Here is a 22,239-nt window from a genome sequence, read left to right on the forward strand (position 1 = left end):
GATGCCCCTGGACATGCCTGCTGTGGCAAGAGGCACCCCAAAGGGGAGAGTGCCCAGAGCTATAATGACCCAAGCGGCCAAAGTGGAAGGTCCCAAAGAGAATTTCCTTCCAGATAATTCAAAATCACCATCCCTGAATGTCCATATCCATCATCCTAAAGATAGCTGACTCCTTCCTATGGGGGAAAATCTCTTTATTGTCTTACTGCTCAAAAATCACGTGGGCTTAAAACTGAGCACTCTGAGGGCCACCCATCCCCGGGTGTGTCTCGTGGCCTCGTGTAAGAACATGTCCGTGTGGCAATGTGATCTCGCTACGAAACAAAGATCTGCCTCGAGGAAATGACACAGAATTGGCGTCCCTTGGAGGCACCTTCCTCTTCCTCATTGTTATCTCCTGTTCCTGATTTGTAGCTCCAGCTGTTTGAATTTTCAGAGAAGGAAGCGGCTGAGAAATTCATCGGGGATCACTTGGAGAGTGTAAGTGTCAGAGGGCTGCGGTGGTGCCTTTGCCTTGGACCACCCTACAGAGATCCTCTTTCTCTTCTGAGGCGCGTTGCTAATGATGCTCGTTAAGAAAACCAGGTCATTCCGAGGGCTGGGAAAGGGCGGGATGAGTGGAAGAAGCCTGTTTCTCCCTCCCCACAACCTAGAAAGAGGCTAGATCAGACGGAGCCCCCGCTCACTACGGCCTCTTTCCTTGGCTAATCAACCCAGAGCACAGTACTGTAGAGGGCACGGGCCAGGATGTCTTTTGTTCAGACAGTCTTTCCTTATCCGATGGGTAAAAACAGAAATGGTAGAAAACTAAGGAAGGCCCTTGTCTACGCTGCCTCCACAAGGACTTCGGATTTTGGGTAAATGACTGGCCTTAAGGTGGCCCCTCACCTCTTCCCACAGCCCCAACCCCGAGGAGGGTGGGAGCACAGACCAGGAGGCAGCAGGAGGAGAGGGAAGGGGCCTCTCAAAGACTCTGCAGAGAAAGATAAGAATCAGAGACCTACCGTGTGCGGGAAGCAGGGAGTCAGCAGGACAGCAATGGAGCCCGAGGCCTGTCGGGTGAGCGGAGAGGGGACTGTGGTCTCCGTTCCCTGGAAGGCTGAGGAGGCCAACACTGGGAGCTATGGCCACGTGTGGTTTATAGCTCTAGTCTGGATGACCAGCTGCCCCCCTTCTCATGGGCCTGCTGTTGACTTATGTGACTGGCAGGATGGTCCCAAGAAAGGTGTCTACTTCCTGCCCCCAGAGCCTGTGAATATGCACATTACATCACAGAGGAGAGTGACCGCGGCTGGTCGGATGGCCTTAAGATAGAGGGGTCATTCTGGATGACCCAAGTGGGCCCAGGCAGCCACAGGGTCCTCACATGGGAGAGGAAGTCCACGAGGTGCTGAGAAGAGCATCGCCCACACTGAACGTGCAATGACCTTGTACTCCAATGACCTTGAGGTTTGTAGGATTTAAACTTTGCAAGTAGGACCCCAGCCAAGGCATGTGCACGGTTGTCCAGGAGGACAGGCCAGGGCTAGGACAGGACAAGGGAGTCTCCAGAGGGAGGGCTCTCCTGAGACACCGTGATTTCAGTGCACTAAGACCCGTTTCAGTGACCTCCACAGCTATGACACAATATGTTTTAAACATTTTGTTTTGTTTAATTTCACATTTTGTTTTATTTGGTACGGGGCATTGAGCATGCACACTATCACCAAACTCCATCCCGAGCCCCAATTTAAGCTGTTCCATCTATGGTAATTTGCTACAGCAGCAAAATGCAACAAGTAAAACCTTATGATCGACTTTGACTCCTTGACATGAAATGTTGAGCCAGGAGCCAGCCAGCCACTGGGTTGAGGACAGGAGACGGAGATAGAGTTATATAAACACAAAGGATCCACGTAAGAAGGGAACTTTTCAGCAAACATCGGTAAGGACATTCCTTTGTGTTGCTAGCCTCCTCCACTGACCCCTGGGAGACTTTCAGCAGGACCCACATCTGCTGGAAGTCCTAAGTGTGGCCTGGGTGGCATCCGAGGAGCACAGCTGGAGCTCTGTAGACTGGCCCAGGGCCCTTAGCAGAGGGGACTTTGCCCTGCAGGTGGGCATGGCAGGACAGCCACCTGTGTGGAGCCCGCCTAGGCTATGGTCACCTCAGTCACCTGGGGAAGGGCTGGTAATATTTTCTGGGTGAGGGGAGCTTGGAGGCAGGCATATTGCCTTCTCGTTGTTACCAGCACCACTCACCCAACCAAACCCATCACTACCAAAATGCATCCATCCTCTGTCCCAGTGCACGGGCCTGGATCTCCAGCTGGAGGCCTGTGGCCTACTGTCACCAGTTGGACTTTGTCCCCTCCGAAATACATTGAAGTTCCAACCTGCAGTATCTGGGAATGTGATCTTACTGGAAAATAGGGTCTTTGCAGATGTAGTCGGGTTCAGATGAGCTTGTTCTGGGTTAGAGTTAGGGTAAATAGTACTCCAATGACCTTGATGTTGTTTGTAGGATTTAAACTTTGGATACAGATAGATACACAGAAGACACCACAAGGTAACCATGCCAGCACTTCCTAGGAAATGATCACACTTATTCCACACACTTTGGGACGGCCCAGGGCTGTGCTGCCGACTTTGGAATCAGCAAATGTCAAAAACAATCAGGAAATCCCACAGAAGAACTTGGGTTTTTGGCTTTTCCTGGAAAACCTTGCCACACTGATCCTATAGGGTTCTCAGTTGGTGGAGAGGCGGAGGCAGCCCGCCCTGAGAGATGAACTGCGACAGGCGAGCGCTGCTCACTTCCAGGCTCCAGAAACCTCCTGAATGTCCCCTAGATGGTAAAAGGAACTGTACAGACGCGATTAGGGACCTTGAGATGGGGAGATTCTCTGGGTCCCAGATGGGCCTGACTCATTGTCGGCTTCCTCGCAAAGAAGGAGGGAGACAGCTTCAGAAGGCCAACGAGGCCAAGAACCCGCTCTCCCCTATAGCATCCCAGGGAACACAGGCTTGCTGTCACTACGACCGTAGCCACTGAGACCCATGCTGGACCCAGGGCATAATTCATGTGGCTTTAAGTCACCGTGGCAGAGGTGGCAGCAGAAAGCTAATACACGGGTCTTTCCAGCTTGCCTCAGGCCCCACCCTGCCCCCCACCCTGCCCACTTCTCCCACACTCTCGTGGTACGGTCATAGGAATTCCTGTCTGACTCTAGTAGCACTGGAATTTGTTCTCCTGCCTGAGGGTCCTGGTCCCTGCCAGGTCACAGATAGCAAGGTGAGCAAATTAATCCACAGAGGGGAAGCACGTGTGTCTCATCAGGTCCCTTCTTGAGACAACGGCTTTACTGGGGGGGGGCCTGGACCCTGGGCACCTGGAAAGCCAGCCAACAAGCAGCCATGCTGCAGGCAGAAGATGGACACTGGCCAGCTCAGGAGAGGCCCTGGACGTTGGGTAGGCAGAGGGATGTGATCCCAGAGATCACAAATGATCTTCAAGGAGTTCTGAGCCGAACAGTAATGCAGCCCAGAAAAGAGAGAAGTGCCTTAAAGAGGGGCAAATACTGACCTCTCTATGGAGCTAGAATGACCCAAGACGAAGAGAGGCACGTGCACTCATTAGTTCACTTGATCTTTGCAACAAACCGAAGGAAAGGTTTTTGGCTTTTTTTTTTTTCCTCTTATGATTGCAGACAAAACTGAAAAAGACTGGAGCTCAGAGAAGTCAATACTTAGGAGTAGGTAGTAGGAGAGAGGCCTGTGTTACTCTGTTTCTGTAAAGAGGGACACGGCCAGAGAGGGCAGGGAGACAGGCCAACCTGGACAGCACTCAGGGCCTGGGCAGGATTGGAAGAGCATCACCTTGGAAAGGTGGGAAAGAGAGCATTTGGGGCTGGGAGGCTGGTGGTATCATGGTTGCTGCAGGAAGGAGGCTGAGGAGGGAGGCTGCCCCTGAGAGTGGAGTCCCAGAGCGGGAGGCCAAGGGCACCCCTGTCTCAGCAACGAATGTCACGCCTACAGGGACACAAGGCTGCTGTGTTCCTGGACCAAAGTGCTTCTCTTTTGTTTCCCAAACAGTTCAAAGGGGAAGGGAGTCGCGGCGTTGTGCTGTTCCTTTACAGCCTGATCTTGTCCAGGACGTTCGAGAGGTAAATGCTGCCATGCCCCAGGTGTTGGGTGCAGAAGCGGGACCATGTCACTGTGCCCTTGGGGTGGAAAGCATTCCCACGAGCACCACCATTTCCTAAGGCTCACTCTTCTGTGGACACCTCGTTCCGGAGGCTGGCTCAGCCGTGTGGCGGGGCAAGCAGAGACCGTCAGTCGAGGACACGGGTTTTATTATTTAGATCCACAGTAAATACACCCTCGGATATCCACTCCGTCTCGGTGGCATGCAAAGCCCTGCTCGCGGCACTGTGGGCAGCACAGATAAGAAAAGACGCAGCCTGACTTCCTGCAGGCTCCCCAGGAAGGGCAGAGCTAGGCTTGGGGGGTAGCAAAGTGGGTCCTGACGGTGTGAAGACAGTGTGGGTGTGGGTTCCAGAGGGGAGGCCCCCTGCCAGGGCACCAGGGAGGTTTTCTGGGTCAGAGAGGAGAGGCCCAGGAGGGAGGCTGATAGCTCCGAAGCGGTGTTCTTGAAACTTGTCTTTCACTTTCCACTATCACATGTTTGTGGTCTGTGCTATTATTTGCTTAACAATTTTATTTAAATTAAGACCCATTTAAATATTAACCTGTTCCTAAACATTAACATTCTATCCACTAATATCTGCCTAGACTAATAAATAAAAGATAAAGCATTAAAATAAACACATCACTATTAAATGTCTTAAGTGCTCATATCTGTACCATCTAAAAACACTGCCCAGAATTATATCTGGTGCCACAGAGACACTGGCCAGCCTTGACCTCAGGTCCATTCACAGCTGGACATAACCTCCAGTTCCATGAGTAGCTTCATCCAAGGACACATGCAGCTCCCATATCAGTACTCGGTGGCTCCTTGGGTGACAGCAGGAGCCAAATTGTACCTGGACCCCTCCCAGCCCAGATCCCTCTCAGCCCCGACCTCTGCCCTTCTACAGCCAGAAATGGGCTCCCCAGCCCCTCTGGTGCTTCCACTGGGGCGGCATGTTCAGTCCTGCCTTGGGCCAGCACTCTCTGGCGTGGTCATATGTCACCACCTGGAGCCAGGAGTCCTTGTCACACAGCGCAGACAGCTTCCCTAGTGAGCCCAGCATCCACCCAGAGCCCGACACAGGGGTTCTACAGCGCGGGACATCTGTGTCTGTTCTCTTCTCCCCCGCCACTGGCCACACGCCCCATCTGCACCCACAGCTCCCCGACTTCGCCGTCCCAGCCTAGGATTTCCCTGGAGGATGTTGGAGTGTGCAAGGCACATGGGAGGGGAAGTGACCAGGGCCTCATCACTGCTGCTCTGCCCGGGGCCGCTGTCAACCGGCCACATGCTGATGGCTTCTCCCCTCCTGCAGGCTTCAGGAGGACCTGGACTCAACCACCCCACACCTGTTACAGCCCAGCGCTGGAGGCTTCCTGTGCAGGCAGGTGCGTGGGTAGACTCTGCCCTTTTATTGCAGAATCTGACGAAGGCTTGTTCTCCAAGTGAGCTCGTTCGCTCCTTCAGCAAAGAGACATCACATCGTTATCTTCTGGAGCCCGAGAAGATGGTGCCCTGAGTCTGTGTCAGGAGCTGCCGTCCAGTTCCTGTTTCAATCCTCCCTAGTTACCTTGAAAGCTCCAGGGCCCGGTGATTCTAGAAACATCAGAAAGGGTCTTAACAGGACTCACCAGGAATCCCTAACATCAGAAAGGAAAGTTTAAAATCAGTTTAAAAGAAATGTAAAGGGAGGAGGTTAGTAAGTTCAGAGGGGGCTCCAGGTAAGATGGGGCTGGGGGGTGAAGGCAATGGACTATGGCTTTAGCTCTACCAAATGATTAAGACATGTGTATCTAGAATTATGTATTCCATGGCTTCTTTTTTTCAGTAAAAATGCTTATTTTTAATAATTTTTAAAACTAAAAAATTAAATCCTTATTTTATTGCCACCTAAAATGTGTTTGTGAACAATCTTGCCACCTCCCCAGGCCATTCTGAACATGATTCTCACTGGAAGAGCAAGTCCCAACGTGTTCAACGGTTGTGAGAAAGGGGAGGCTCAGGAACTGCTTCACGGAGTCCTGGCCCGCAGTGACGTTGGCTACCTGCAGTGGGGTCAGGATGCCTCCCAGGATGACAGACTCTCAGAGGTGGGTGCCCCGGATTCTCAGCTTTGCAGCTAGCACGTCAATAGTGTGACAATGTTTGAAGTCTTTCTATCAAGGCAGCTCTGAGCTCTTCCTTCCTATACTGTGTTTCTATATACTTCTGACCCTCCCCCTCCACACACACAAGGACACACACAGGACACATGGACACACACACACACACACATACACACACGGAACTACAGATGCACAGACACACACAGACATCCAGGTTCGGCATGGAGATCTCCAGATCTATAGTGGACATAAAGACTGTATCCAGTCTACACAGTGGAAATGGAACTATAAACTCCTGTATAGGATACATAATCTTGTGTAAGATACTTTATGCATTTTAGTGTACACAGCGCACAGGTAACCTAAGCAATACATGTAAACATTTTTTAAAACAATATTTGAAGTGTACAGATAAGAGGACAGCTCCTCTTGTCTCCAGGAGCCACAGATCCCTTCTCAGAGGTAAACACAGGGTCCTCCCTACCCTTTACTTATGCAAATGGATGCTCTATTCTACAGATCAATGAGAGCCTTCCTAGAGACACTGGGGGAAAGGGATCCCACTTAGGCAACTCCTGTCCAACCTGTTTCCAAGGCTGGGGATTCACATGCTGCTGAAAGGTGCAGCCCCTCAGGGGTTGAGTGGGTCAGGATTCTGTAGCGCCAACAGGGAGGAGGCTAGCTGTCGCCTCGCCACCCATCGCCAATGCTGTGGGACGCCTCCATTACTGTGTCCATCCTAAGCCCAGGGGCCAGGCAGACTCCGGGACGCAGCCCTTCTCTGGGTGGTCCTGGGACAGCAGGGGAGCCTCAGAGCAATGCTGTCTGTCCTCGGGCCACCCTCTCCCCTGCTCAGCACCTGCCTGCCCTTCAGCTCCCCTGGTTGTCCACAGCATCTTGACGTCCATTACTTCACCTCTCTGCTCCCACTGAAGTGTCCAGTTACCTTGTCATTCATGAAATAAGCATCTGGTTCTGTACCTAATGATATCAAGAAAACAGTGTCCGACTCTGGCAGAATTGGCATGTTTTGGGTGCAAGTGTGCTTTGAAGATTCCCTTATAGCTCCTGAGTTGGTCATCTAGGTCCACCATATAGAGGATGAGAAGTGACAGACGAACTAAGGACCTAGTCCAACCCCGCCCCGAGTCCCTTCAGACCCGCTTCTTCCCCTCCTCTTCCCCACATGCCTCCGTCCACTTGGAGCTTACTCTGCACACTAACAGGGACATTCTGTTCGGTCGCTTCACTGCGTCCAACAGGCAGCACCCAAGGCTCCTGTGACACTGCACTTTGAGTACGTCCCCGGCAGAGACTGGACTCATCATTGGGATGAAGTCCCAAGTCACTGTTTCCAACAACTTTGGAATTCATCTTAAAATCTCACAAATACAATGAGAGGAAAGCTAAACCAGAAATAGGGATGTGTAGATCCCATTTCACACGTTTTTCTTCTCTTTCAACCCTCCGTGGCCTCCTGGTGTCTGGTACCTACCAGAGCCCAGCAATACACCAAGATTTGGTTGGAGAGAAATGGAGGCTACATGGGGCTGAGTTTCAAGGGAGGGGAACCCAAAAATGACAGCAATGATTTAGCATTTTATTCGATATCACAAAGCTTTCAAAACACTCTTAGATAATCCTCGAGTTCTGTCATGTCTTTCCAAACCCTCTGCTGTTATTTGCTTGATGTTTTTTCTTTAAATCAACTCACTTTTAGAATTTGGGTCTAACCTTTTCTGCAGCTGTATTATAAACCCCGTGCTTGGTGCACTCTCCCCCCAATATGTATTTAAATAAGTAAACAAATATTTTAGGCAGGAGGATCACAAGATTGAGACTAGTCTGGGCAAATTAGTGAGACCCTGTCTCAAAATTTAAAATGAAAAGGGATGGGGATGTGGCTTAGTGGTAGAGCACCCCTGGGTTCAGTCCCCAGTACCGTAAATAAATAAGCACATACGTAAATAAATAAATTCATTCCTGGTGCCACCAGTCATGCCACATGCCACCAACGGACACATACACCACATTTGGAACCTGGTGTAAAGGTGACAAAGCTCCCACAGTGTGTGGGAAATCATCCTGGCTTGGTCATCAGCAGACTTGACCGCAGGCCTTGCCCTGCCACTTGCAGGGATGTGCCGTGGACCAGCGCTGACCCTCTCTGAACCGGTTTCGGGTTCTGCACATACCTGCCTTGCAACCAGAGAACTGAGTGAAGAGCAAGTGCTTTCACGAACTCGGAAGTCACTGGAAAGCTTCATGTGCTCATGTAGGACTTCCTGATAGATGACGTAAGGTGTAACGTGGAAGCCAGGACCCTCAGCCTCTCCTAACTGGGAGCTCTGTCCAGAAACAGAGAGGCCATCCTGGGCCATACGTGGCGTACACCGGCCACTGTAGAGGGATAGAGGTGACAAGTGCCACAGGACACAGATGTGGACCTGGCTGCACACTGGACTCCCCAGAAGAGCTTTGGAAACTGCCAACCCCTGGGGCATCCCCAAAACTGTCCACTTCAAGAGTGCGAGACTCGTGCAGCCCCCCAGGGCCCTGCGTTACCAATAACTGCTAGACAAGGACCCTTGCATTTTTATTTTGCACTGGGACCCATGAAATTTGTAGTCATTTCTGCCCAAAGACAGTTTCTTTTGGTCTGGAGGACACTGGACACAGGAGATACTGATAAGTGCCAGGGTCAGTCGTCTGTTTCTAAGCTGGACCTCGCAACCTCAGCACTGGAACACCCTAGCACCAGGCTTCTCTGCTGGGGGGGGGGCGCATCCTGGGCTATCAGCAATGTCCTCGCCTCTAGCACCACACCCAGGTCACCACCAGAAATGTCTCCAACATTTTCAAAAGTCCCCTGGGGATCAAAGTTGCCCTGGTTGAGAATCACTGCTCTGAGAAGGGCAGGGTGGAGGGTTCAAATCCATTTGGGCTGGGCAAACCTGACCCACAGGGCCTGACCCATGGGGTGAACCCGACCCACAGTGCAAACCCAACCCATGATGCGAAGACCTGGGAAGCCAGGGTCTTACCTGAGCTTGCTGTCAGCTTCAGAAGGCTGCCAGGTTTTTGCTCCTTTTAACATTTACCAAGCCTCGGGAACAGCCTCAGACCTTATCCTAACTGAAAATTGAACAGGTGTTTGCAAAATGAGTTGCTCTGAGAAGAGGGAGAGAGGACTCAGCCAGAGAGTCAGCAGCGCCCAGGGACCAGCCCTGGGTTTTTCTGGAACATATTTCTTTCTACACAAGTCAGCTCAGACCCATGGAGCTGATGAATCTTGCACTAAAGAAAATCACCTGCAGTCCAAAATACCCTCTAATAATAAAGAATAAGCTTGCCAGGACCTTTAAGTCATAGCACAAGATCAAAAAAGGAGCTTTCCTGCTGGCACAAGAACAGGATGTGCCAGACCACGGGTTCCTCCGGGGAGGTTTATCCAGTCGTGTCTATGTGCACTTGGGGTTTGATTCCAAAAACAGGGTATTGAAGAGCAACCATAGGCTGATGGCTTGCTATCTTACAAACATGTTAAGCCCATGCATGTAAAGTTGATTTCACCTGCAGGCAATTTTTTTTTTAATTTCTTACATATCAGTTCATTATTTGGGATAAAAATGATCCCTAACTCATATGTAGTATTGAAGTAGCTCCCTACATATACGCATGTGTGTGTGTTCTCCGCCTCGCTGACACGTGGCAGTTAAGGGAAGTCTATTCAATGGCATTTTATTCATCCTGGGGACAGCCACATGCATAGAGACCTACTGTGTTCTGGCTTCCTGGGGACCATCTGCAATGATCTCCGATTTCCTTTAATCCTCACTTCCACTCAAAACTGAAATCACTGTTGTTTCAAGTCCAAGCTTAGTCATTCGCCTTAGAGATGAGGAAGACCAAACTGCAGGATGTGCAGGAAGTTGCCCCAACTCACCAGCCAGGCACGCCGCAGAGTTAAAACCTGGTTAGCTCTATCTTCATTCAAAGCCCCAATTCTGTCCCCTCTGCCGCGGGCTGTTTGCTGGTCAATGATAAGCATATGCCTGCCAGTCCCTAGAATTCCACTTTACCATCAGCCCTTTCTTTCACAGTCCCTTCTAAACACAGCTCTGTATTCTACAGTCTGTAACACATCATGTGCACATGGACTGGTGTGGGCCCAACATTGGGACAGTGGCCAATCATGGCCAGGTTTCAGAGGGCATGACCGTCGTGCTCAACCAGCAGGGACTTCATCACTGGCTTCAAGGGTAATGCAGTTGTGAGTTCACCATGATCGTGAACTTCAGGGGCCTGTGCACAGGCTCTGCCTCCGTCACCTCCGGTTTGGTGGGTCACACCTGTCAGGAATGTGGAACTTCTAACCACAGGACAAGCTTGGTGGTACTCAGAGATGTGTTAACCAGAGACCCCAGTGGACCAGATGACTAACACTGCACAGCATCCCAGCGTTGGCCTGAGACCCATTGCCCAGCCAAAGTCTACCCAGGGAAGACCGCAGCTCCACGGGGGCTGCAAAACAGTCTCCCTCACATGGCAGGATTGAAGACCCTCCATTGCAACTGCCCTTCCTTTCCCCTGAGGCACGGTGACTCCACCCATCACCCATGATGTGCAACTGGGCAGGTAGGGGCTTTATGGGTATGTAGTGGCCTGTCGAGGGGAGGTGTGACAAACCTGAGTGTGATATTTATGTACTGTACTGATAACCAAAAACCTAACGTAAGAAAGTTCTCTGAGTTTGAAAGGACAGCTCGTGCTCTCTGTCATCGGGGCTGTGCTGCCCGGTGGCCTGTCCTCGACCCCCCTCCCACCCCCTACCTCTGTCTTTCCCAACTCCATCTCTTCTGATTCTGCAATCCAACTGCAGAGACTACAAAAACACTTGTCTTTCAACCCAATGTCACAGCCCAGTGGGTGACATTTAAAAAAAAAGAGAGAGAGAAGATGGAGCTGTCATTTGTTGACATGGCAAGCCCCCCAGAGCCCACCAGACTGACAGTTCCTGCAGGATGGGGCCTGCTCCCTGCAAGATGAGGCTCTATTTTGAAGCTTCCCTGTTACTTTCCTATTGGAGGGTACAGGTTTGTTTGTGAGGTTCCAGTACCTAAGCGAGAACATAAAGCAGTTTGAGTCTAACACCATCTGGAAAGCCTTGGGAGGTTCACATTATCCTCACACCTGCCGCTGAGAAGAGAAATCAACTCTCATTTTTGGAAGGGACTGAAGCCATTTAGGTCTGGCCCGAGTTAGTCCCCAGCACCCTGGCAGCACTTGCCACGGTCCCAGGGGTGCCCTTTCCCTCTTTACATTTCCCTTTAGAGAGTCGGGTAGGGGAAATCCAACCCTGAAAGTACCAGCTGGAGCTGTGCTTGCTTCACTCAGCTCTGGGCCTCTGAGGCCGCACCCCGCAACCACTGTCCAGTTTGACTTCACAACATACCTGCAAGCTCGATGAGGGACGAGACATGGACTCCGTGTTCCAGGTGGCAGAGATCAGAGCCGGGCCGTTAACTGTTATGCTCAGGAATCGTCACCGGGACCCAGAGCAGAAAGTGCAACGTGGCCAACACCTTTCTCCCGTTCAGATTGCCAGCCCAGGGCCTCGGGCACTTGGTCCCAAGCTCGTCACGCAGCAACACGCTCTGAGCACCATTGCTCTAGGCCACGTAAAAAAGAATTACATGGACTCAGTTGTGGCCTTCTCTGTGTGGAATCTGTCCATCCTTCTTCCTGTCCTTCCAATGCTACCTTGGTCTGAAGGATGTGCGGTATGTGAAGCTTGGTGGCTGTGTGCATGGCAGCTACGGGCTTATTGAACCAAGAGTGAACGAGTGAACCTAAGGAGAAAGGTGTCTTATTTATAGCACCTCTGTATCCCAATTTAATTTCCTGCTCACCATGGCAACATGCACAAATTCAGACTTGGTGGAATCTCACCAATAAAACATACTTGGATCTTGCTTTGGGAGTAGCTGGTAAACGGTGTCTATCCAGCAATACAAATGCTTCAAATGGAAAATTTCAGTCCAACTGCTCATGTGAGGGGCCATGTCTGACTGGCTTGGGGCAAGAGGTGTTTTGTTGGTTTCTGCAGGACCGGCGTAAGCCAGGTGTATCTCATGGTCATCTTCAGGCCCCCTCAGGGAGTTAGTTCCCCATGCACCATGACGGTCCCAGATGACAGTCCCCTTTCCACCACATCTCCCCAGGTAGCCATGGAGTCTTCCTGCTCAGGGGACAGCTGGTCACCATGGGGGGCCAGAGGTGGTTGGACTTGGACTACTTCATTTTCCTCCTCCTTGAACAATATCTGGGGTAACTTTGAGTTCAGGAAAGAAGCTGTGGCCTGAGGTGGCAGTGCGTGGATGTGGGCCTGGAGAGGTGCCGTTGAAGTTCGCCTCCTTATGATCAATCTATGAAATGATGTTTTGTAAGTGCATGTTCTATTTCGTCCATCCAGGCATAATGTACAGGGACTTCCATTGACTTGAAGCCAGCCAGAATGTCCACCTGAAATTCCAGTGGAATGACAGTTGGTGACAAACAGCCCTCCCTCCATCTCCCAGTTTATCCACGTTTTCCAACCTTAGCAATTCCATGTCCTTCGTATCGTGTTTTGATTATACATGATCTTAATGCAGGGAGAGCAGCAAGAAACCTAAGAAAGGTAGCTTATTGTGTTCCTGACGACAAGTTTCAAGTGAGCTGCAACTTGGGCTGGACGTGTGATCCCAGTCACCAGGGACAGCTTCAGGGGCACATGCTGCTGCATTCTGACCAGCCCCAGGCCCACACCCATGCCCATGCCCACTGAATATGCGGGTATGTGAGACACTTAGTGGGCCTCAGCCAGGAGGAGGAGAGGAGCACCCACTAGGAGCACGTTCTGATTGAGGTGCTGGTTCTAAGACCACCAACTAAAGCTAAGGTCGTTTCCTTAAAGCACGGTAATAGAATCTTTCTCCGGTAGCTAAAAGCAAAATGCTTAAAGACGAAAGCCTCTCTGATTCATCCACTCACCCACAACTGAAGAGCGTGAACAGAAGAAAATGAAGGAATATGAACAGAACTATTGAGAAATCAAAATGTCAAGTTATTAGCCTTTAATACTTGGGTTTACAGAGCATGCAATAATTTTCCAAAGCTGGATATTCTATAAAATAGAATTTGTTCCTGAACAAAGAGTAAACTCTGAGGACTGAGAAGAAAAAAACAAAATGGCAATGTTGGTCCTCCCATTGTAGGATAGAACCAAGCTAGAGGGGGCGGGGAAGGAGGTCTCAAAACTTCTGGGCACTGTGTGGAAATCATTGTTTCTCTTTAAGTAGAAGCTAAATTGTCCTTAACATTTTAAAAAATTGTCTTTATGAATGCTGAAGGAAGTCTTTTTCAAAATAGGTGTTTCCCCAAGTCTTTAATCAAAATGTAACTATTTTTTTTATAGAAATACACTACCATATCCTGGTACCTCCAGGGGCCACTGAAATACTCAGGCCACTGCTCCTACCCCTTGGCCCCGCTGTGTGCTGGTGTGTGAGTCTAGTCACCAGCCGCGGGAATTCAGGAACTGACAGTTGCCTGGAGGAAACAGAAAACAAGCTGGTTAAACCAGTGAACATGGTGTCACGTGGGGTATGACCAGACGCTGCCCTCGAGGACACCTTCCCAGCTGGTGTAGCCGGGAGCCTGCTGCGTGTGCCGTGGTCTGCGGCCCACTGCCGTAGCTTTCCCCTGCCTGCTAAGCATCTCTCTTGTGCAGCTGAAGTGGTGAGCAGACACCCGGCCACCTGCTGAATGAAATGCTGTCCTGTCTTGGGAACAGAGCAGAGGCCCTCCTCAGTGACAGAGTCAGGGTTCTCTGACCCCACCCTGCACTCCCATCCTGGGCTGTTCTTTACCTCGCCTTAAATCCAAATGAAGACTCCTCCACCCCTCCACGAGGCCACCAAAAGCAGTTTGAGAATATAATCCATTAGAGAGAAACTGCAGCATCCCCCTTGCCCCACAGAAATGCAGAATCCTGCCTGAGGACACGAGCTGGTCCCTGAGGAGGACTCAGGCTGGGCCTCACAACACAACACACACCACCCCGCGCAGGTGTGCGCACACACACACACACACACACACACACACACACACACACAGAAAGAGAGCGCCTCCGAGTGATGGTGCCCTGCCTCTGCGGGGTGGTGAGGCCCACATTTCCTCTCCTGCCTCTCTCCCCTGCAGGTGGGTAGCATGCTGAAGACCCCCAGATTCCCCATCTGGCTGTGTAACATCAATGGAAACTGCAGCGTCCTTTTTTGCACAAACAGGCAGCTCTTATCAGACTGGAAAATGGAGCGTGTCTTTGATCTGTACCTGTACAGTGGTCAGCGTTCGCAGAGGAAGCCCTCACATCTTACCGTAGGTGAGCACTTCAGACCTGGGTCTGCGGGCTCTGCTGGGCCCACAGAGACGCAGCGGCCATTGATTAACACCTGTGTGGTAGTCACGCTGTCTCTGCAGGAAAGTGCTCGGGCTCAGTCCTGAAAGGAAGCCTGGCACAATCCCACAGATCTAAACCCAGCCTTCAATATGGGCATTCTACACCCTGAAAAAGGAAGGGGGCACAGTAGGAAAACATAGAGAAACAAACAACTTAGGTTCGAGAAAACACAAAGGGCAAAGAGGCAACTTTCCAAACAGCCTTGTCCAGGACTTTTTATTTTTGCAGTATGTAATGCCTTAGGAGAGACATTTAAAAAAGAAGAGAATGGGAAAAGTGGGGAGAGGGAGTTCCAACTGGCCGATTCTGTGTCACAACCAGACATCAGGTGATCATCCAGCGACAAAATCAGACAAACTAGGGGTGCATTTCTGTTCAGACTAGCTCAGAAGGCACCTTGGAGGGCTTGCCCTGGGCCAGAGTCTGGATGGCCACAGGAAAGCCCTTGGGAGATGAGGCACAGTCCCCACCATCCTCATGAGGTCCTCCTCACCACTCTGTCGTGCACTGGCCCTCGGACACAGTCCTGAAGCAGGCAGGCTGGAGTCTGTATCGGGCAGCCCTGGCTCTCTCTCTCTGGAGCCTGGCCATATCCCAGTCAGCACTGGGCACCATATCCTGGCATTACATCATCCTCCATTACTGTCACTGACTTGGAAAAGTAACCGAGTGACCATCTTATCTGTGCAGCTTCTAATTCTTTTTCTTTAATTGTGAAAAACACATATTAGCCCATTTAATTTAGGGTGACATTGACAAGATGTTCCTTAAAATATATTGCCATTTCTAATTTAACTTTCCTCTTTGAGGAAGCCACGGTGTTTTTATTAGCTCGCAGGCAGCCCACACGTTCTGTTCTGGGCCCTGTGTTGAAAGCTCCCCTCACATTAACCCATGCGATTCCCCAGAGTCCCCCCGGGGTGGGTGCGGGCCTCCTTCCACTTCCCCAGCTCTAAGGCCACAGCCCCCAGGCCCACCTCCTGCCCAGCCTCCCTCTTCTCCGCCTGTCCTGGCCTCCTCGGGAAGGGTGTGCATGGATTGGGGTAGATACTGGTGTTCCTTCCCCCAGATACACACTCCCATCACTGGGAGAGGGGCAGACGTGAAGACGGACACAGACCCGGAAGACGGTTCTCTCCCCTGGAGATGGCAATCAGAACCAAGTGGAGAGAGGCCACCATCACCTGGAATGGGACTGGTCCCTTTTTCTAAAGAGAAAACCAGGTTGTGCGATAAAGTCTAAGTCTCTGAACTGTTGGGGTGCAAAAGCCAGGATGGGCGTGGGTGATTTCTACATTCCCGTCATGAGCCCCATTGAAATTACCACGAGTAGCCTTTGGTTTTCTCCCTGCTAAGTCCCCCCGGCAGTGCCATAGGCATTGGCATCATAGAGAAACAGCACTCGCACCAGGGTCTTCCCAGCGGACCCTCGGCTCCTTAACCTCACGCCTTCCTTTCACCCAAAGGATGCTAGGAAGCCTCTCCTGTGCCTGCTCTTTCCAAGTTCCTCTTCTGCTTTGGTTCTTCACGCGGACTACGGGAGCAGGCAGCCAGCTTCCATTTGGGGATGACGTCATCGGCAGTACGTCATCCCCTCTCAGTCATGGCAAGAACACAAGCCTTCTCGGAGACTCCTGGCAGGGGGACTGGTCCCCTCCAAGGACACGCTCGCCTGCCCACGTGGATGAGTTCTTGTCCTCAAATGGTAAATGGGCTCTTTGGGCTGGAAGGGAGCTCCTCCTGGTGGGCTGGTCACTCTGGCCAGGTGCAGGGGCCCCAAGTGGTCAAGGAGACCCAGCCTGGAGACACCCTCTTTCCATCGCGGTATTGCTGCATTCTTTCCAGTGTTGAATTTGTTTCTTTTTCATAAGATAAATATTAATGATATCAATAAACAAAAACTAAGGCATGTCTTATTCTCTGTAAAATAAGATCCTGGATAAAAATAAAACCTCTCATGTCAGTGTTTAAAGAGGAAACCAGTTCTTTTAAGCATGGGGTCCCTCTGTTCTGTTAAGTGCCTTCCTATGTTTTAAAAAGATGGAGTCACACACATTCTTTCTAGAAGATGTCCCTGGGAACCACCTAGACCTTGCTGGTCTGCCAACTCACAGACTCAGGGCTTGGAATTTGGAAACCAAGGGTCAGTTTCCAAAGCACGACTTTTCTGCACTTGTTGTCCACATTAATTATTAAGTGCATTTTCATTTGGCTCCAGAACAATGTTTAACTTAAGGGACATGCAGAAAATGAAACTTCAAGGTGAGTAATAAATTATGTCAAAAGAGGAAGCCAATTTGGCTTGGATTGCTGATTACACTGTCTTTATCATCAGTGTTTTCATTTGGGATTTTTAACACATCAGATAAATGAGTGAGTCCCTACAGACCCTGGTCTTAATTTGGTCTTAGACGTAGCCATGTTGCTTTTGCTGAGCTGCTGGCCTGTGAGGGTTTAATGAACACTGGGTTGTTACTTACTCAATGTCCCTCTTGGTGTTGACAGCTGGAAAGCTTGGAGCAGAATTAGGAATCACATTAAGTGCATTGGTGAGAAGCACTTAACTCTAAGAGATCTCACAGGAGCCTCGGACAATGAGGACATTCCTTTCTACAAGAATGGCCTAGCTAGGAGGCCCACAGCCCTTAGCTCAATCCTGCTCATCCTCTGGGACTGAGCACCAGACACTGGGCAAAGAACAAAGTCAGGGTCTGCAGAGGACAGCAGAATGGCTGTTGGTAGGTGACCAGCAGGTCCCTGGCAGCAGCATAGACCCCACAAAAGGCATTTGTAAAGCAGTCTCAACCCTGTTACCATATTCTGTTTCTGCCCTTATTTCCCTTTGAATTTTTAATCTGTTCATAATTTATGTTAGTTTGCCATATGTTTTATGTTGTTGTAATCTCTGTTAAATTATTCCCAGAACAAGTCTATAAATAAGTAAAATAATGCAGGAAAGATTAAGTACCTATGTTTTATATGTAAAGATATAATAATTATGATATGTAAGGGTATTAATCACTTTGTATGTCAATGTAGGTGAAGATGAGTTTTCCTCTTATAAACAGGGCACCCAGCAATAGTTGCATTTTTTTTTTAGGTGAAGCTGTATTATTTAGAAGAAGCTAGAAATTTCCTCAGGCTCTGAGTTCACCTTTGAACTTCTAAATTTTGAGAAAAATGACTCAAATTGTCCTTTTACCTTCTCAGACTTAAAGCAGGAGAAAATTATTTGCTTGAAGATGGAGATATTAATTTTTCTGAATAGTGACCTAAACCAACTGTGTCTTTAATGGAGCTTGGAGGAGATGGCAAATATTTTTCTTCTGTAAATATTAACATTAGACTATTATGTCCCCCTGCCCCCAAATCATTACTTGTTCTTCAAGGAACAGCATGGATCATGTTTCCAGTACATGCTCACCTGTGTCACAGGCCAGGTAGGACCAGGACAGGGACAACAGATCTGAGGTTCCCTGCACCTCACCCTGCAGAAGTAACAGAGAAGCTGGTGTCACACTGTCCAGATCTGTGCAACCTTTGGCCACAATGTGACCTTGATTCAGGTAGCACACTATGGACACATACGTCAAATGTCGCAATAGCCTTCAGGCCTTGGAGACCAGACCAGCTGTTGGCTCATTCCACCAGGTGGCTTAGCATTCCCCTGCACCAGGCACTGTGGGGTTCTGGGAAATGCGGGGAGTGAGTCAGACACCCCTTCTTCTCCTCCTCGAGCTCCTGTGCTCTTCTTTGATGGCACTAACCCACTTTAGTGGGCACACACTTGGAAACCCGGTGAGCATTCCAAGGGAAGGGACTCTGGACGTGTCCTCTCAGAGTTCAGGACTGATGGCCAAGAAAGGCGTCTCCCAGGAGGATCTGGAGGCCTGGAGAGGCACCTAGGAGAGCAGACGGGGTGAAGGAACTGGAGCAGCTGCTGAGCTGGGCTATAGAGCAGGAGGAGGCTGTAGAGCAGGAGGAGGAGGCTGTAGAGCAGGAGGAGGAGGCTGGAGAGAAGGAGGAGGAGGCTGGAGAGAAGGAAGAGGAGGCTGGAGAGAAGGAGGAGGAGGCTGGAGAGAAGGAGGAGGAGGTTGGAGAGAAGGAGGAGAAGGAGGCTCTGGAGAGCAGCAGGAGGCCTCAGACCATGGCGCTGAGGTGCCTGGGAAGATTCTAGAGGCCTGAGAAGATCTGCATTTTGAAAGGTGCCTCAGTGTGGAAAACAGAATAACAAGAGCCCAGACGGATGCAGAGACCAGCTGGGCGGCCATCCCAGCAGTGGAGTCAGTGATGGCCAGAGCAGAGGGCTGGTAATTCACACAGACGGAACACCTGTCGGTGACAGCAGAGAAGGCAGGACAGGCCACAGGTGCCAGAGAGAGGGAAGCAGGGGTCTGGAAGGATGTCCAGGCTCCAGTGGGAGCCGTGGCAGGTCACACCTTTGCTGTGTTTGGGCGCAGGAAGGGAACAGCAGGCTCAGAGGGGAGGAAATGCCAAGTTCATGTCCTTCACTACACAGGGAGCTGAGAGGAGGGATCAGGAGCATCTGGAGCAGATAAACACACCCGGGAGTCACAGAGAGTGGGTCACAGGATGGCCTGGGGTGGGGGTCACATACAGAGAAGACCAGGCAGGCAGAGAGCCAACCCGAAGCTGACCCGAGGATCCCAGTGTCCCTCAAGTCCACGAGCCCCGCAGGGAGGCCGGAGAGATAGCCAGGAGGCAGGAGGAAGCCCGAGGTGAACTAGACTGAACCATGGCAAGCATTCCCCTGCCCATGCTGGGGGAGGAGGCAGGCCCGGGAGACAGGAGAAAAGCTCTTCCCACCCCAAGCCCCCGGCCAGAGCTGGGGGCCAGGCACAAGGCCTGGACCAACACTGGGGAACCCAGCCAGGTGGCAGAGAGCTGCAAGGAGCCCAGACACCACGAGGAGAAGGTAAGGCTGGGTTTCCCTGGTTATGACAGTATCGTACTGGACTAAGGTGATAACCCTAACCTGCGAGAGAGGGATCTGCCTCACCCCAGGGGACTTCCCAACACCCGGAGAAGCCAGTCCTGCAGTGGGAGGGCCTCCTGAGGAGCCCAGAGCAACAGACCAGCAAGGCGTAGCCAGGGCCCAGCTGAGGGCACAAGTGACACAACAGGAAACGCAGCAGAAAAGCCCGGCCTCAAGGGAGGCCACCTAGTGGACAAAGGCAGATAACACCACTGCCCGCAGGCTGATGCTGGAGCAAAAGGCCACCCCACCTCAGGAGAAAATGGGAGTGACAGTGGAGCACATTTTGGCATAAAAACAAAAGGTATTAGTGGCCATCTGGAGCTATCTAAATAAAAGGTGACTTTGGGAAATAACTGTGTTTAAAAGCCATCAGAGAGGATCACATTTGAATGAATTCGAACAGTTATTTTCAGAGAAAGGGTTTAAACTTTTTTTTTTTAAAGAGAGAGTGAGAGAGGAGAGAGAGAGAGAGAGAGAGAGAGAGAGAGAGAGAGAGAGAGAATTTTTAATATTTATTTATTTATTTTTAGTTCTCGGTGGACACAACATCTCTGTTGGTATGTGGTGCTGAGGATCGAACCCGGGCCGCACGCATGCCAGGCGAGCCGCTACCGCTTGAGCCACATCCCCAGCCCAAGGGTTTAAACTTAACCGTGTTGAATGTGTTCATATCCCGTCTCTTGCCCGAGAAGGACGTGGGATGGCTGATAGCTATGAACCTCCTGGAGAACTTGGTATCTTAAGTTGCTGTTGCTGTTTCTCCAGTGGTTAAACCAACACCACCCCAAACCAACCAAACAAAAACCCTTTCCACTACTGTCCACAAGGTGGAGCTCTGAGAGAGGCTTCATCAATCTCTCCCCAGCAAAACCGTCCAAGGCAGGATGGCAATTCAGTCACACCAACGCACACAAATACTCACAGACCCAGGGTGTCTATAACATTGGTGTAGTGGATGCTTAGTCTTCGAGACACCTAGGATTGGGATCCCTGAGCACAGGGGCAGGACAGCTCTGATGGAGGCACCCCCCCTGCTCCATTCTACCCAGGTGGCTCCATGTCCACAGCCGCCTCCCTCCTAGACACCAGAGCCTGTCTCACCTGGCTTCTTGTCCCCTCCCAATCCTTGCTCCACAGGACAATCAGTGACCTTTTACAGAGTCAAGTCTGATTATGTGATAGTAACTCTCATCATGGTCACTAGTATGCACTTAGGACAAAATACCCAAAACTTCGCAATTTCTGCAACAGCCTGTAGGATTTGGCCCCTGCCCCATCTCATGCCAGACTCACCTGGGGCACTCCCTCAGATCTCAGCTTAAGCCACCTCTGTCTCCACCTCCATTCCCATTAGGCCCCAGTGCCTGTCTCGGCACCTGGCCTTTGCCTGCCACTCTCTGTGATTGGCAGTTGCGTTCTCATTTGTATGCTTATGAGCTAAACACCCAGCTGCCCACTGACCAGCCAGGCTCAAACAAGGCCGTTTCCAGACCCTTTTACATACTTCAACGTTATCAAGGATCCCAAAGGGCTTTTATTTACCTGGGTTAGATCTACTAACCTATTATTGATTTCCATTAGAAATCAAAACAAAAATTGGCTGAATAGTTATCTATTAATTCATTTAAAATAATAAAACTTAATACATACTAACCTTTAAAGGTATGTATGAGAAACAACTATATTTTCCAAAGGAAAAAAGTCATGAAAAGAGGCATTATTTTACATTTCTATAAATATTGGAGGTTTTTTGTTTGTTTAGTATTGTTTTTTGGTGTGGTGCTAGGGGATTGAACCTAGAGCCCTACTCATGCTAGGCAAGTGCTCTGCCCCTGGGCTACATCCCTAGCCCCTTTTCAAGTTGATTTTGAGACAGGCTCTTGCTAAGTTACTCCTCCTGCCTCAACCTCCCGGGCAGTTATGATTACGGGAGAGCACCACTGCGCCCTGCCCTTAAACCCTCAGTGGTCAGCTTAAAACAGGACAGCTATATTCTCACTTCTGCCTCCTCATTCCAACTGTTGTGATATATTCTTTTAGTTGAAAAATATGAAGAAAATTGGCCTCAGATATTTAAGGAAAAGGAAGGAGGAATTTGATGGCTCTGTGGCTCTCCCTTGATACTACACCAAAACTCTGTAGTTGTCATTTCTTAAGGGTCAGTTGCAACATGGAAACTGAAATCACCTGGATGAACTTTGCAAGTCTGTCCCATAAAAATCCATGAATGTATCTGGCACTTTGAATGGATCTTTCTCAGGCATTGGTCATTTGGGAAATATTGCTTCATAAAATTATGAAGAACATTACATGTTACAATTTAATACCAAAAAACTTCACGTTAGTAACTTTTACCACAGTCTCCTTAGAGAAGTCTTGGAGTATTAGAAACTGACCCCAGGTTTGTCACAGGACTGGCAAATCAGACATACAGGCTTCATTCTAAGAAAAAAATCCC

The 22,239-nt window shown here is 50.2% G+C and overlaps 1 protein-coding gene across 1 annotated transcript in view; it reads left to right on the forward strand.

The window, feature by feature from the left end:
- Positions 1-16,489, forward strand: part of Mindy4b (MINDY family member 4B) — a 29,333-nt gene extending 12,844 nt beyond the window's left edge. Inside the window, exons 7-12 of the mRNA XM_040270001.2 lie at positions 415-480; positions 4,075-4,145; positions 5,490-5,562; positions 6,103-6,264; positions 14,524-14,704; positions 15,852-16,489. Of these exons, the coding sequence (XP_040125935.2) occupies positions 415-480; positions 4,075-4,145; positions 5,490-5,562; positions 6,103-6,264; positions 14,524-14,704; positions 15,852-15,994 (696 nt within the window). The 3' untranslated portion in view covers positions 15,995-16,489. The remainder of the gene's footprint in view (positions 1-414; positions 481-4,074; positions 4,146-5,489; positions 5,563-6,102; positions 6,265-14,523; positions 14,705-15,851) is intronic.
- Positions 16,490-22,239: the final 5,750 nt, after the last annotated feature.

The sequence above is a fragment of the Ictidomys tridecemlineatus genome, chromosome 3 (genome assembly GCF_052094955.1).
Source record: "Ictidomys tridecemlineatus isolate mIctTri1 chromosome 3, mIctTri1.hap1, whole genome shotgun sequence".
In the NCBI taxonomy this organism is placed as follows: domain Eukaryota; kingdom Metazoa; phylum Chordata; class Mammalia; order Rodentia; family Sciuridae; genus Ictidomys; species Ictidomys tridecemlineatus.